We start from the raw sequence: 14,438 nt of genomic DNA, 5'->3' as shown, positions 1-14,438 counted from the left end.
AAGTTTTTCTGATTCTGATTTGTGATTAATAATTTTATTAAATGAAGTAGAGTGGTGACCGACCAGAACAGGCCATTCATTCATCGGTTACCATGGATATTCTAACCCAGACACTTCATTGCTATCACACTGGTCCTGGAATGAAAGCTTTATATAAGAAATGGACAAGTCTGGTTCATGAAAATGGTATTTTAGTGTCACTAAAGCAGCATCAAACCATGCCTGGGGGCAAATTTTATACAAACAGGTACTTGTCCCTGCTACATATATTTGACTGCTAGTGCACTGCAGCACTTTGGCAAAGGTTCAGGCCCAGATGGGAGCCCAGTCTCTTCCTGTGTCCGAGTGTTTGCTGACACTTGGACCTGGGAACCATGATTTAAAATTCCTTTGAAGGCTTCTTCAGCTTTCACTCAATATGTCAAGCTGCAGTTAAAGGTAAAGCTTTTCTCGTCATTGGTACTTAAGGCTCGTGTCACACTATTGTATTATGGGTCTTTATATCACCTACAAAATAAATAAATAAATAAGCAAATGTCAAGGCTCAACATCATGCAGCCAATGATTGCTTTTTTTCTATCCTATCTGATTCATTTCTCGTGGTTTAATAATGAATTTCGAGTAGTTTGCTTTCAAACCTTTGAACCTGTTAAGTTACTAATTGACTCCGAGGGCCTTTGTACCCTGCAGCCTCACACAAGAGTGTTAATCACTTCACAGCCAAAGCCATTTAAGTCCTAATAATTTTGTAATTTGAAATAAATCAGATTTGTAAAACTGGAAGGTAAAAATTCGGTAATAAAGCAGCAGACAAAATCGCCCATTCGACTTAACCGACAAACAACTTTTTTTTAGATAAATAAATAATAATTTGAGACAAGAATTAACTACTAATTTACTTAGTCAAGTAAATACTTTTTTTTTAAATGACAACAGCAACACGTTCTACCGAAGTTTCAGGTTTGTTTTAATGCTAGAAGGTTATGGCTGCCACCTAGTGGTTAGAAGCTTGAACGACACCATCGTTGCGTCACGTCTCTCATCGATAAATCGTTATGCTACAGCACTGCTGACCTCAACAACCTTTGTTTTATTCCACTGTCGAGTGATGTGTATTTTCACAAACGTATGTTTTTCCCCCATGAAAACAACGAGTGTTGCTACAGCCGAAAAGGTCCGTCACACGTCACAAACCATCACCTTCACGAGCTTACACTTGAGGTGAGTTGGAAGCCTCGATATGTCACTTTTTTATATTACATTTAACCTTCACCATGTTTCGCTTGTATTCCTCCCCAACACCCCCCAGCCGGCTACAACTGTTCCGATGTGATACTCCTCCCCTGACCTCAACCTTGGATCTCCCGTTCAGCCTTGTCCCGCTTTAGCAGAAACATAAACACACAAAGCGACCCGACTTCTTGATAGAAACCAAACTCCTCACCGACCGGGGAGCGATACTGTAGCTGGGATACACATTGACAATCTATGTGCGTTGTGACATTAATGTTTCACGCTGTTTAAAGATTAAGCCTGGGAGGAGTCTCAACATATGTGTGAGTCTGAGTCCAGGACAAGTAGCACATGACTGTGTCTGTCACGACCACTGGGACACAAGATGAGCTCAAGCACAGGTATGACAATTCTAGCTCTTCTTCCTGTGGTGCAATCTTTCTTTCTGATGTCTAATTTATAGGCAATAATATGCTTTACATGATGCAAATATCTTACATATATGATGATGAATAAGTGGTTTTTACCAATGTATCATCTGAATTAAAATCCCACTGTGGGACATCAAGTATCACAACCACTGTCCACAGATTTTACGGCAACAGTGAAAATGGACATGCATTTCACAGAAGAAAAAAAGTTTTTAAAAGTATATATTTTTTATTTTCAGACCGTGGAAAGGATAGATTTGATGACCTCTGCTCACTTTGTCCAAGATCAAACCATATTTTAGGACAAACACAAAGCATTTTGGAGCCAAAAAGTGTTTGTTTAACAATCTTACAAATGTGTCGTACTCATTTTCTGATATAGGTCAAGCAAAAATCCCCTCTGGACTGTTTGCCTGTTCAATATTGAGTTCAGTTTTAGCGACCAGTCAACGCTTGTTGAACACATCTTTTCGAATTCTTTTTTAGTTTTTGTTAAAGGTCGCCAAGGATCAAAGTGATCGCAGATTAATAGGAATAAAAAAACACTCCTGTGAGGGTCTCCTTCAAGTCAAAACATAAATGTGAATTATGGCCTTGTTTTTATCTGTGGAGCAACAGTAGTGCGCTCCTCCATCTTGGCCTTGTGATAACTAAGATAGCCCTGACTTTTATTGGTATTATTCTAAACATGAGGAAAACTTGAAACGGTTACATTATTTTAATATTTATAGTGTCTGATATTACATACATAGTGATGATCACCCATCCATCATGTCAGGCTAAACATGATGTCCAGGTCATGGAGCATAACATCAGCTCTGACCACATCATTCAACCACAATCTCAGGTTATGAGGGAATAAACTATTAAATCTTGCCATTAGCTCCCGGTATAACTGGCACCAGAGTAAAGTCTGGATGCTGCATGACTCCAAGGGGTGTCAAACTCAATCACACATAACATGTTAAACACAGCGAACAAAATTAATATTTATTGCATTGTAATATCAGTGTGCGTGTCAGAATTCTTATCATCCTATCTCAGTGTTTGGATATAGAAATTGTACTCTTTAACCACAGTTTTTTCATGTGTTCATAGACTTCACAATTCTCTGTGAGTCTCTTTCATTTAAAATTCAATTTGTTGACTAAATATTCCAAGCCCACAAAATAATTTGGCATATATTTGGCCCTCAGGCCTTGAGTTTGTCACTGTGAGTGAGTTCAGTTTTCTGAGAATCTCATCTCTACCTCACCAAGTTAGATCTGCGCCAAGACTGAAAGTTCAGAATGAGTTTCTTTAGGAAAAGTTCAAGCAGTGGTGGCAGGTGACACAAATTCTATTGGCTTAGAAATGTTGTTGTGTGTGAACATGAAGCACATTCATTTTAAAACTTGAGTATAGTTCCCTTCTTCCCACTGTCAAAGGAGTCACTCTCTGACTGAATATTAGGGGAGTTTCCATCCCATATCTTGGGGCAGAAAAGTGCCCATCTGGCAGCAGATTCATGTGTACTGATAGGATGAATTTCCAATGCCATGTGACCATTTCAGTGTCTATGACTGGCTCAGCTGTTGTGCTGAAAGGGCACTTCTCACAGTGCCACACAAGCAGTTTGAGGAAACCAAAGTATAATTAGACTTACTCAAGAACAGTAACAGAGTTTAATAAAAAAATAAAAATAAAAATAATGCTTGATTCAGATGTAAATAGACCAGGTACCAGTCGGCCACCATGATCCAGAAATAATGCAGACAAAATAAAAAATTAATAAATAAATAAATTGAAATATTATAAACGAAAACTGAACGAAAAAAAAGCATGTGGAGGTCAAATGTCACTGTGTACAGGCGGAACATTAGCTTTACCTCTGCTCTGTATTCCAGCCCTGATTTAAACATCCGCCTCCATAGGCGTTTTCACAGTTAGTGCTCGTATCCTCCCCTCATTTGAAAAGGACAAAGGCTACAGATAAATGTTCTTTTATGGTGCCTACTGTCAGCACTTACTGTGCCAGAGGAGTTATTCCGATGCGTCCCACCGAGTCAGGAGGTTGTGCAGACACTCGCACAACTGTAAGTCTCTACTGGAGTGCGTAATATCCTCTACAACTTATTTGATCCCGGGTTTCAGGTTCAGGTAAATGTGGAAAAAGTGTTGTGATGTATTGATCTGCTAACTGTATCTGCACTGTTTCTATCCTCACTAGGTCCCGTGGGATTTAAAGAGTAAGTTTTGAATCTTTTTTTTTATTTTTATTATTTTCTTGATTTCTTTTTCAACTGAAAATATATTTAGCATTTTATTTCTTGGTGCTCAATTGTCAGAACTTTCAAAACTTGCTTTGCTTGCAATTGACATGGCTCGTTCTTCGAGCGACTCAAGATAAGGTGTCGCTGATAAAATATCGATAAATCCGAGCTGACAACGTTCACGTATCAAGCCTATTTAATCGCAATTACGTTGGTGGAGACTCCCATCTGTAAACTATTGAGGATGGAGGTTCAAAGCAAAACACACAACAAGGCCAGCAGCGACTACAGCATAAGAAGCTGTGTCGACATTGACATTTTGTAGCGCTCACACCACCACATCCAGATCACACTTGTATTGTCTTTGTGTTTTGTTTTATGATTGTGAGTTTTGTTTTGGCGATTGTGACTTTTGTCTTGTGATTGTGAGTTTTGTTTTGGCGATTGTGACTTTTGTCTTGTGATTGTGTGTTTTGTTTTGGGCAATTGTGTGCTTTGTTTTTTGATTGTGTGTTTTCTTTTGGCGATTGTATGCTTCTTATGTGATTGTGTGTTTCGTATGTGATTGTGTGTTTTGTTTTAACGACTGTGCGTTTTGTCTTGTGATTGTGTGTTTTGTTCTGTCGATTGTGTGCTTCGTATGTGATTGTGTGTTTTGTTTTGTGATTTTGTTTTGTTTTGTGATTTTGTGTTCTGTTTTAGTGATTGTGTGTTTTGTTTTATGATTGTGTATTTTGTTTTGGGGATTGTGTGTTGTGTTTTGTGACTGTGTGTTTTGTTTTAAGGATTGTGTGTTTTGTTTTAGTGATTGTGTGTTCTGTTTTAGCGATTGTGTGTTTTGTTTTGTGATTGTGTATTTTGTTTTGGGGATTGTGTGTTGTGTTTTGTGACTGTGTGTTTTGTTTTAGCAATTGTGTTTTGTTTTAGCGATTGTGTTTTGTTTTAGCAATTGTGTTTTGTTTTATGATTGTGTGTTTTGTTTTGCCCATAAAATGCTTCATATGTGATTGTGTGTTTTGTTTTGGTGACTAGGAATTTTGTCTTGTGATTGTGTGTTTTGTTATAGAGATTGTATGTTTTGTTTTTAGGGATTGTGTGTTTTGTGATTGTGTTTTTCGTTATAGGGCTTGTGTATTGTGTTTTGTGTTAGCGATTGTGTTTTGTTTTAGGGATTGTGTGTTTTGTGATTGTGTGTTTCTTTTAACGATTGTGTTGTGTTTTGTGTTGTATGCTTCATATGTGATTGTGTGTTTTGCTTTAACCATTGTGTTTTGTACCTCTCAGTCACCATAATTGAGACATAGGTGATGAAATCAGAAACTACTTCTCTTAAATGTTTTTGTACTGGAAAAACTGTTCCATCCCATGTGATGTACTCCTCTTCTCCCTTTACAGGAGGTTCATTTTTAACCCCAAAGAAGGGATCGATAACCCAGCAATGGTCATCACAGACGACGCAGGTATCTTGAAATTGACCCTGAAATGGACCCTTGTGCATGGCTCAGTGCTGACCCTCTCTGCAGCAACAACACCCAGTCCGCGGTTGTGCGTGCTGAAGAAAGATGAGGGGGCGCCATTCGGCTTCCACTTGTTGGTAGAAAGGGGTCGCGCTGGTCATATCGTGAGTAAGGTGGCGTCTGGAGGAGTAGCTGATCGAAGCGGCCTTCAAAACGGAGACAGAGTTTTGGAGGTCAACGGCTGCTTCATCAATGACGCCGCTCACTCAGAGGTGACACTGGAGTCTGACACAGTGACACGGAATACGACATCTTTTACGAATCCTCTTCAATTCCTCAGGTTGCCAGGAAGATAAAGCTGAGCGGACACCACCTGTGTTTGCTAACCTTGGATGGTGATGAGTACGAGAGGGTTTTGGCTCGAGGTCAGAGCCTCGAAGAGCTGGCAAGGAAACATGAGGGAAATGGGCGTGAACCACCCCGACTTTGTCACATCACCAGGGATCCCTCCACAGGCCTGGGTATCCGATTCACACCTGTGGAAGGTAATGTTTATAGTTTAATGCAGGAAAGACTCCACATCCAGAGAGAGCAATCTCGTACTTGGGGTCATGTTCTATGGGCTATAAATGGGAATAATAATTGATTCAGTTGACCACAGATTTGCCGAGTAACTTTGACAGCTCAACTAACACAAAGAGTACTGCGCCCCAGTGTCTTTGCGGTGAACATGTCCTTCTTATAGGCAACAAAAGTCGCTTCTCCGTGAGCTTGTTGGAAGGAGGAGCAGCTGAGAAAGCCGGAGTACACAAAGGAGATCTTCTAGTCTGGATAAATGGAGCAGCAGCGTCTGATCTCACCCCCTCTGCTCTCACTCGGATGGTACCTAGCCAGAGCGGGCTTTTTTTTACTTGGCTGATTGACTATTTCGCACCCTTCAGGTCAAATCGTGCGTCTTTGCAGATGAAAAAATGCGGCAATCACATCACCATCCTTGTGATCGACGGCGACAGCGATAAGATCTACACGCGCAGGAAGATGCCCGTTCTTCCTAGCATGGCTGTTCCTCATAATCTGCCTCACAGAGCCAGAAAACTCCGCCTGACCACAGACACTGGGTCCTTCGGTTTCTTCCTTCGCCTGGAGAGGACGCCATCAGGACGCACAGGTGAAGCAAAATAAAGCTCATTGATACTGTGAAAATAAAAATAAAACCTCATAATGGATGATGGGTTTGGACAGCAGCCGTGTGAGTTACGAAAACAGTCAGCACGTTCATGTCGATCTGCTCTGCAGCGCACACACTACAAAGCACGGACAACGACAGTCCAGCCTCGAGGGCAGCCATGAGGAGTGGAGAGCTGCTGCTGGAGGTGAATGGAGAGTGGGTGGAGACGCTGACACATGAGGAGGTCGTGGAGTGCGTGAGGAAGAGTGGACGCCAGGTCTGTCTCACCACCATCACTCCTCAGGGACTGGAGTTTTACAACCAGGTTGGTGTTGCAATGTGTTTTATAATGTAGCAGTTCAAAGTTAATGCAGCAATATTGATCGATCCATTATGTCGGTTAAAATGATAATGGATGCAGCGAGGAGGTGACATCAGGCAAATGTAAATAATGTCATAAAGTTGCTATGAATTGTACAAGGAAACTAATATGATGGAAAATATTTCAAGTATATATATGTATATATCAGTGGAAAATACTGTCAATAATTATGCATCAACATTTTAATATAGATTAAAAAGATATGTGAGTATGATATGTTAAAATATCCTATACTTCCTTTTCATACAAATATTTAATTTAATGTTTATTGAGAATAGAATTCTCATAATTGAGATACATCAAACATGCTGCATTTCCTATCCTTTGGATGGAAATAATACTGGCATGATACAATCCATCTCACCAAAGCCCATCAAATATGTATCAACAAACCCCACAACACTGAAGATAGTAAAAAAAAAGAACCCTAAAACAAAGCCTTATCAACAAGAATAAGACTGAATGAAGAGACCTCGAAGTAAGGATGAGAAACTCAGTACTTGCAAGAAAATCTTTTTGTAAAGTAAATATCTTGTACAAACTACTGACAAAAACATTTGAAATAAAATAAATAAATAAATAAAAATAAAAATAACAACAACATAACAATTCAGATTCGAACTTGTGAGTGAAACATTTCCATGTTGTCACTAGCATCAAGACAAGACTAAAAACACGGCTACTTTTCAATAATATAAAGTCAAATGAAGATGGACCAATGATAGAAATAATGACATCAATTACTACTAAACCTTGGTAAGTTTTATTTCAAAAGCTGAATTCCCATGACTCTGTTACGGTCACATAACACAGTAATGAAATATTCAAAAGTCCTTGATGATCCACATTTCTTCTTCGACCCTTTTCCCTCCCACAGATGGGTCTCTCCCCTCTTCTCTTCTGTGATGATGATGATGACGGTGATGCCCCTCAGACGGAGCCAAAGACCAGAAAAGCAGCTGCACTCCACAAAGTGACGGGTGGCTCAGCCAGTCCTCGCCTCTGTACCCTGCAAAAAGGCCCCCTGGGGTTCGGCTTCAACCTGGGACAGTCCCCTCAGCATCCTGGGACCTTTGTTAGCCAGGTGGGGCTGGAGTCGGGTGGAGCAAATGAGGATGTTCAAGTGTTTCTTTTCTTTTAGGTTTCAGAAGGGGGTCCAGGGCAAAGGGCAGGGCTTCAGCAGGGAGACGCTGTCTTGGAAGTGAATGGACAGAATGTGGAGAACAAGTATCTGGAGGAAGTCATCATGCTGGTGAAGAAAGGCGGACGCTCTCTTTCCCTGCTGGTTGTGGATAACACAGATCATGGGACACGGGATTCAACACACAATGTAAATATGTATTTCACACGAATAAATCAGATGTAATGTCATTTCCTGACTTTTATGCACCATTTTGTTTGCAGGAAGAAGTGACCCGCTTGTAAGAGTCGACTGCTGGCTGATGTTTACTCCTCCGTTCGTGACAAATGTGATCATGACTGTGCGGCTCAGAACTGAGATTGCTCTTGTTAAAAAGTGACATAGCCAAATGACATGGCCAAGCATTGTAGCTCGCCGTGACACCTAAGCCAGTGTTTCAAACTTCTGATAGACAACGTAGAACGTTGGTTCATCTCAAGGTTGCAAATGTCTTAAATGAATCAATGGAAAATATCACAAGTTATGCTCATTCAAGGTTGCTCCTCAATTGACCTGTTTAAATTGTGTGTTTCACAGAAAGTTTGTCTGTGATCCTTGGCTGAAAAAAAATCTACCGGAAACTCCAGTAAAAATACCTAAAATGTCTCGATGAAATGAAGTTGATTTCAATACACATGTATCATTTTTTGACTCATTCTTTCAAACCCACCAAAATCCATTATACCATGTTGACAAGGTATAATGCAGTACTTATTTATTACCCTTTATTACACAAATCCTGGACTGCAGGTTTATAAGAAGCCAATATTACAAATGTACTACAGTAATGAAGTACTCCTCTCACCAAGTAATTGCCTGTATAAACATCTTGTCTTGTCGAACATATAATCGGAGTTCCAAAAGTCAGTCCGTCACATTGCCGAAACCCGGGATCGAACCAGGGACCTTTAGATCTTCAGTCTAACGCTCTCCCAACTGAGCTATTTCGGCCTGCTAGTCAATATGCCAGGCACTTTGTTTAGATGGAATACTGGTATGATACACTCCACCAAAGCCCATCAAATATTTACCAACCACCCCCAACACTGAAGATAAAAATGTGAAAAAAAAACCTTATGACCCAAAATAAAACAGAATAAAGAGACCTCTATATTAGGATGACAAACAGCTCAGTATTTGCAAGAAACCTTGGAAGTCTGGATACTTTCTTTCAAAGTATCTTGAAGGAATGTGGCGTCAAATTTGCTGTCATGAAGGTCACCCAGGGATAGAAATAATATCAGTGACAACTGAAGTTATGCTCAGTCTAGGTTGCTCCTCAATTGACCTGTTTAAATTGTGTGTTTGACAGAAAGTTTGTCTGTGATCCTTGGCTGAAAAAAAATCTCTCGGTAACACAAAAAAAACCTAAAATGTCTCTGTTGCACTCTGTGAAATGAAGTTGATTTCAATACAAATAGATACATGGTATAATGTAGTATTTATTTGTTAAAGTTGTGAAGTACTTCTCTAAGTAAATTATGGTGTGTTTAAAAACCTCCACTGTACAACACATTATCCGACTTCCAAAAGTGACTCTGTCACGCTGTGTTGCCGAAACCCGGGATCGAACCAGGGACCTTTAGATCTTCAGTCTAACGCTCTCCCAACTGAGCTATTTCGGCCTGCTGAAGGTCCTTACTATCGAAAACACAAGTGTGCAGTGGCATTTTGTTTGCATGGAAGCAATACTTGTATAATACAATCCATCTCAGCAAAGCCCATCAAATATTTACCAACCACCCCCCACACTGAAGATAAAAATTTGAAAAAAAAAACCCTTATGAACAAAAATAAGACCTCTATATAAGGATGAGAAACAGCTCAGTATTTGTAAAAAACATTTTTTTTAAAGTAAATACATTGTAAGAAGTACAGACATACCAACCACCCCCTTCACTGAAGATAGAAATGTGGAAAAAAAAACTTTCTGAATAAAAATAAAACAGAATAAAGAGACCTCTATATAAGGATGAAAAACAGCTCAGTATTTTTTTTTCAATTAAAGTAAATATAAGAAGTACAGACAAAGACATTTTAAATATATTTCTTGACAGATTTTTAAAATAAAAATGATGAATTAACAGATTCAGCGGTGTGAATGAAACATTTCTTTGTTGTCATTAGTGTCAGATTAATGCGAGCAAATGACTTTTTGAGTCCCACAAGCGTAACCTTGGAAACGGCATCAATTTGTAGAAGACTAAAACAAAGTATCCAGATACTTTGAAGGAATGTGGCGTCAAATTTGCTGTCATGAAGGTCACCCAGGGATAGAAATAATATCAGTGACAACTGAAGTTATGCTCAGTCTAGGTTGCTCCTCAATTGACCTGTTTAAATTGTGTGTTTGACAGAAAGTTTGTCTGTGATCCTTGGCTGAAAAAAAATCTCTCGGTAACACAAAAAACCCCTAAAATGTCTCTGTTGCACTCTGTGAAATGAAGTTGCTTTCAATACAAATAGATACATGGTATAATGTAGTATTTATTTATTAAAGTTGTGAAGTACTTCTCTAAGTAAATTATGGTGTGTGTAAAAACCTCCACTGTACAACACATTATCCGACTTCCAAAAGTCAGTGAGTCACATTGCCGAAACCCGGGATCGAACCAGGGACCTTTAGATCTTCAGTCTAACGCTCTCCCAACTGAGCTATTTGGGCGGGTGATAAAGCGGTCTTCGTATCCAAAGGCAAGTTTGCAGTTGAATTTACTTCCTGTGGGAATAACAGTCCATCCTTGTTCTGAATGCGCGGTTCTAATATACAATGCTGCCGAAACGCGAGGTCGAGCCATTGAACTCTACCAGCTGATGCATTTCGGCATGCACATTTCGCCGTTAGATGGCGCTGTTCTCACAGGTAACGTAGTGTATGTTCAGAGGGAACTCAACTGAGAAAGCACTTTCCGATGACCATGTAGACAGGGATTCAAGCGCGATGTCATTTCCAGAAGACGATTTAAAAAACACAAAAGAAGTAACACATGCTGCCGAAACCCGGGATCGAACCAGGGACCTTTAGATCTTCAGTCTAACGCTCTCCCAACTGAGCTATTTCGGCACATGACACGGAAATTGACCGTCGTCAGGTTCCGACTGGATAATATAAATATAAAGGGATAATCTCAATATTGGATCAAAAACAAATATGATAAAAATAGCAATGAAAATCTTAATTTGATGGTGGATCCAACTATGTATATCCCTTTGTTGTCACGTTGATGTAATGTTATTGATCCGGGAAATATATTATTATGATTATTATTATTATTATTATACCGAAAGATATTATTTCCCTCACGGTTTTTAAAGGGCGACGCGTCTGCATCTCTATCGCCAGCAGGTGGTGCTGTAACACAAGTGATGAGGAGAGGCCGAATAAAGGTGTCAACGCCAACAATACAAAATCAATGTGGCATGAATTTACCAACATTTAGAGGCATGGCTTGGAAACTGTCAATAATAATAGTCCATAAAACAATAAACCATGTGAAGAAAATGTATTCAGTAAATCATTCTACAATAAATCGATCTGAACAAGGTTATAATCTTTAATTCAGACTCGATTTATTCTAAATGTCCTCAGGGTTGTTACTGCGAGACTTGGTTATTGATCAAATATTACAATGTATTTATAACTTACCGCTGACTTTTAACATATTTTTCTGTCTCTGCAAGCTCAGCTATTTGCTCATCCAGTGTGTCTTGAGGAATGACACCCTCCTCATTACCATTCAGGCTGACGCCCGTGACCTGACACCTCTGCTGTTACGGTGACCTCTGAATATCATCAACAACCTGCTTCATTCAAAGCTGTGGGAACAGAACGCTGTCCAGCAAGAGTCTGTGTGATGTTTTCGCTTGGCTGCTTGTGATTTCCCAGCAGTGGTCCTCCCTCTCCACCACACACTTCACTTCTCCCCGCCGCTCGCTGAAGGCCAGAACACGCCAGCCCTAATAAATCCTCCGGTGGGGATGGCGGCAGCAGCAGCGGGCCAGCATTCTTCAGGAGCCAGCACTTTCCCTAATCTGCCCTGGAGATGGAGCAACAGTTGGCCGGGGCGCAGGGCGGAGAGGAGACCAGCGACAAGGGAAGGATTTGTTTGTGAAAACATTTGGAATGTTGGAAATGGATGCAGCCGTACTTTGACATGGAGTGGGACAGATGTGCTTTGGTCGCAAGTCAAAAAAACAGCATGGTCCTGCTTGTGAGTTCTTTGACTTTAACCACCCCCCCTTTTTTTTTTTTGGTGTCCTAATTTGACATAAATGTGCCTGTGACATCCAAGAAAGGAAAGAAAAAAATAGAAATGAGTGAAATACTGCACAGCAACGCAGCTTCTTGTGCCGGCCAGAAATCTTTTTTGGCCCAAACGTGGAGCAATAATTCAACATCATAAATCGCTAAGTAATGTATCATAGGAAAACCGTGTTGGATAAGTAAGTAGTAATATAATATAATATAATATAATATAATATAATATAATATAATATAATATAATTAGGGTCGATTAAAAATTAATCTCAATTAATCACAGTTTAATCGTGTAATAATATTTGCCACATTCTTCAATTTGAATGAATTTGGTATATTACTGAATCAAATGATGGAGCCATACATACATTTAAACAACAAAATATTGTTTATTTTGCATCCGTTTGACAATAGCACAATAAATCACGATGGTGACTACATTCAAGTTTTTATATCGCCTTATTTAAACTAAAACTCTTTTAATGTCTTGAAAATATTTGTATAAGAATTTCAATTTTATAAGAATTTCAAGTACATTCAGAGTAGTGGAAACCCTGGCCATTATGTAGTGAAAAACCTCCCTGAACAAAAGCAAACAGATGCTTTTTTGTCCATGTTTGTTGTTGTTGTTATCATCCTAGCTGCCACGTGTCTTGTGCATCAGTGTGATCAGTGGTCCAGGAACTCCTGCACTTACAAAGGTTCCCTGTTGTCTGGAGAGCAAACTGTTCAATTAAATTAAAACGTTAAATGCGATTAAAATATTTTAATGCATTAATTAAGATTATAATATAATATAATATAATATCTCATCACATCAGAAAAGCAAAAAAAATAGTAAAAAAAAAAAAAAAGTATTTGTAGTAGTAGCATTGGTGGTGGGAAGTAATGGTGGTAAAGAAGCCAATTCAGCTTTTGAGTGGTAGTGGTGGAAGTAGTAGTGAAAAGTAGTGGTAGTAGTATTGTTAATGGTGGCTATCATAATATTGGAATCAGTCGTACTTGTCGAAGAGCCAACAACGCAGCTTCTTGTGCCGGCCAGAAATCTTTTTTGGCCCAAACGTGGAGCGATACTTCAACATCATAAATCGCTAAGTAGCGCATCATCGGAAAACAGCGCAGTTTTATCTCCACCTTCAAGATGTGCGTGCCACTGGCCGAGTGTGAAGGTGGTGAACAGATGACTGGGTGACAGCGGCTGCTTAGAAAGAGCCCTGTTTGTCTGCGTTTCGCTGACACAGCCTGTGTGGGCTTTATAGAGGTGATCAGGCCCCTGTGAATGGATTCCTCTCTGCTGGTTTCTTGTTTCAATTGATTGCTTTAATTTGGCCTTTAATGAGTTGAATGCCTCCTGCCTGCAATTAGTCCGTGTGTGTGTGTGTGTGTGTGTGTGTGTGTGTGTGTGTTCGGGGTCTGTGTTTAATTACAGGAGCTGATGGGTGCTGTGTGGCCCAGCAGGAGTCTGCAGGAGCCAGAGGATCTACAACCTTTCTTGGCATCGACTTTACCTTCCGACTTTGCGTGTCGGTGCCAGGACTTAACCGAAGAGCTTCCTGTCCAAAGATCCAGGGTTCTTTTTACCTCCACACTGATCCAAGTGTCTGACCTGCTGTGCTCTGGCAGAGGGGATGGGCCTCCTCCAACGTTTGACATAACCTCCTGCCTCAAGCCGCTCATCTTCTGTTTATTAAAAATATGCTTCAAAAGTTGTCTCGCTTTTCTCCGTGTATAGTTTCAATGTGAAGTGGACTTGTTGCTCTGTTTATTATTATTATTATGTAAAAGAATCACAGACACGGAGTGGAACTGTAGCTGCTGGTTGATGTAGAGCAGATCTGGGCGTAGTGCGGCCTGGGGGCCAAATCCGGCCCTTTGACTGTATTTATGTGGCCCTCCAGGAGTCAGAGTAAAACTATAAAACTCACATTTTTGTCTTGTGCATTGTTTTTTGTTCATTATGATGCAACTGAAACATAACTTTCTCGTTTGATTATTTTTCTCAGTTGTTCATCTTTTGCGTTGGATATTTTAGGAGTATTTCTTGTCCCTTAAAATACATCAGAATTGAAAGTAAATT

The 14,438-nt window shown here is 39.9% G+C and overlaps 1 protein-coding gene and 4 non-coding genes across 6 annotated transcripts; 1 reads left to right on the top strand and 4 right to left on the bottom strand.

Moving 5' to 3' along the window:
• The first annotated feature begins 1,137 nt into the window (after positions 1-1,137).
• nherf4b (NHERF family PDZ scaffold protein 4b) lies at positions 1,138-8,708 on the top strand. Of its 2 annotated transcripts, XM_053847740.1 has the most exons (12): positions 1,138-1,221; positions 1,527-1,634; positions 3,874-3,892; positions 5,312-5,376; positions 5,440-5,645; positions 5,714-5,918; positions 6,119-6,255; positions 6,337-6,541; positions 6,670-6,866; positions 7,801-8,007; positions 8,065-8,253; positions 8,328-8,708. In XM_053847740.1, exons 2-12 carry the CDS (start codon positions 1,619-1,621, stop codon positions 8,346-8,348), a joined length of 1,467 nt encoding a protein of 488 aa, XP_053703715.1. In that variant the 5' UTR covers positions 1,138-1,221; positions 1,527-1,618; the 3' UTR covers positions 8,349-8,708. The 2 variants fall into 2 exon arrangements, with proteins under 2 accessions (XP_053703715.1, XP_053703714.1); XM_053847739.1 differs by lacking the exon at positions 1,138-1,221 and having other exon boundaries at positions 1,440-1,634.
• A 273-nt stretch (positions 8,709-8,981) lies between these two features.
• Positions 8,982-9,054, bottom strand: trnaf-gaa (transfer RNA phenylalanine (anticodon GAA)). The gene has a single exon. It is a non-coding gene; the product is annotated as a tRNA-Phe (tRNA).
• A 601-nt stretch (positions 9,055-9,655) lies between these two features.
• Positions 9,656-9,728, bottom strand: trnaf-gaa (transfer RNA phenylalanine (anticodon GAA)). Its single transcript has one exon. It is a non-coding gene; the product is annotated as a tRNA-Phe (tRNA).
• A 967-nt stretch (positions 9,729-10,695) lies between these two features.
• Positions 10,696-10,768, bottom strand: trnaf-gaa (transfer RNA phenylalanine (anticodon GAA)). Its single transcript has one exon. It is a non-coding gene; the product is annotated as a tRNA-Phe (tRNA).
• A 326-nt stretch (positions 10,769-11,094) lies between these two features.
• Positions 11,095-11,167, bottom strand: trnaf-gaa (transfer RNA phenylalanine (anticodon GAA)). The gene has a single exon. It is a non-coding gene; the product is annotated as a tRNA-Phe (tRNA).
• Positions 11,168-14,438: the final 3,271 nt, after the last annotated feature.

The sequence above is a fragment of the Synchiropus splendidus genome, chromosome 17 (assembly GCF_027744825.2).
Source record: "Synchiropus splendidus isolate RoL2022-P1 chromosome 17, RoL_Sspl_1.0, whole genome shotgun sequence".
NCBI classification, from domain to species: Eukaryota; Metazoa; Chordata; class Actinopteri; order Syngnathiformes; family Callionymidae; genus Synchiropus; species Synchiropus splendidus.
This window is presented reverse-complemented; position numbering and strand designations above follow the sequence as displayed.

Excerpts from the sequence above, each read along its gene's own strand:
- nherf4b (XM_053847740.1), top strand. Across the intron at positions 5,646-5,713 it reads ATGACGCCGCTCACTCAGAG|GTTGCCAGGAAGATAAAGCT; the intron begins GTGACACTGGAG and ends TCAATTCCTCAG. Across the intron at positions 8,254-8,327 it reads CACGGGATTCAACACACAAT|GAAGAAGTGACCCGCTTGTA; the intron begins GTAAATATGTAT and ends TTTTGTTTGCAG.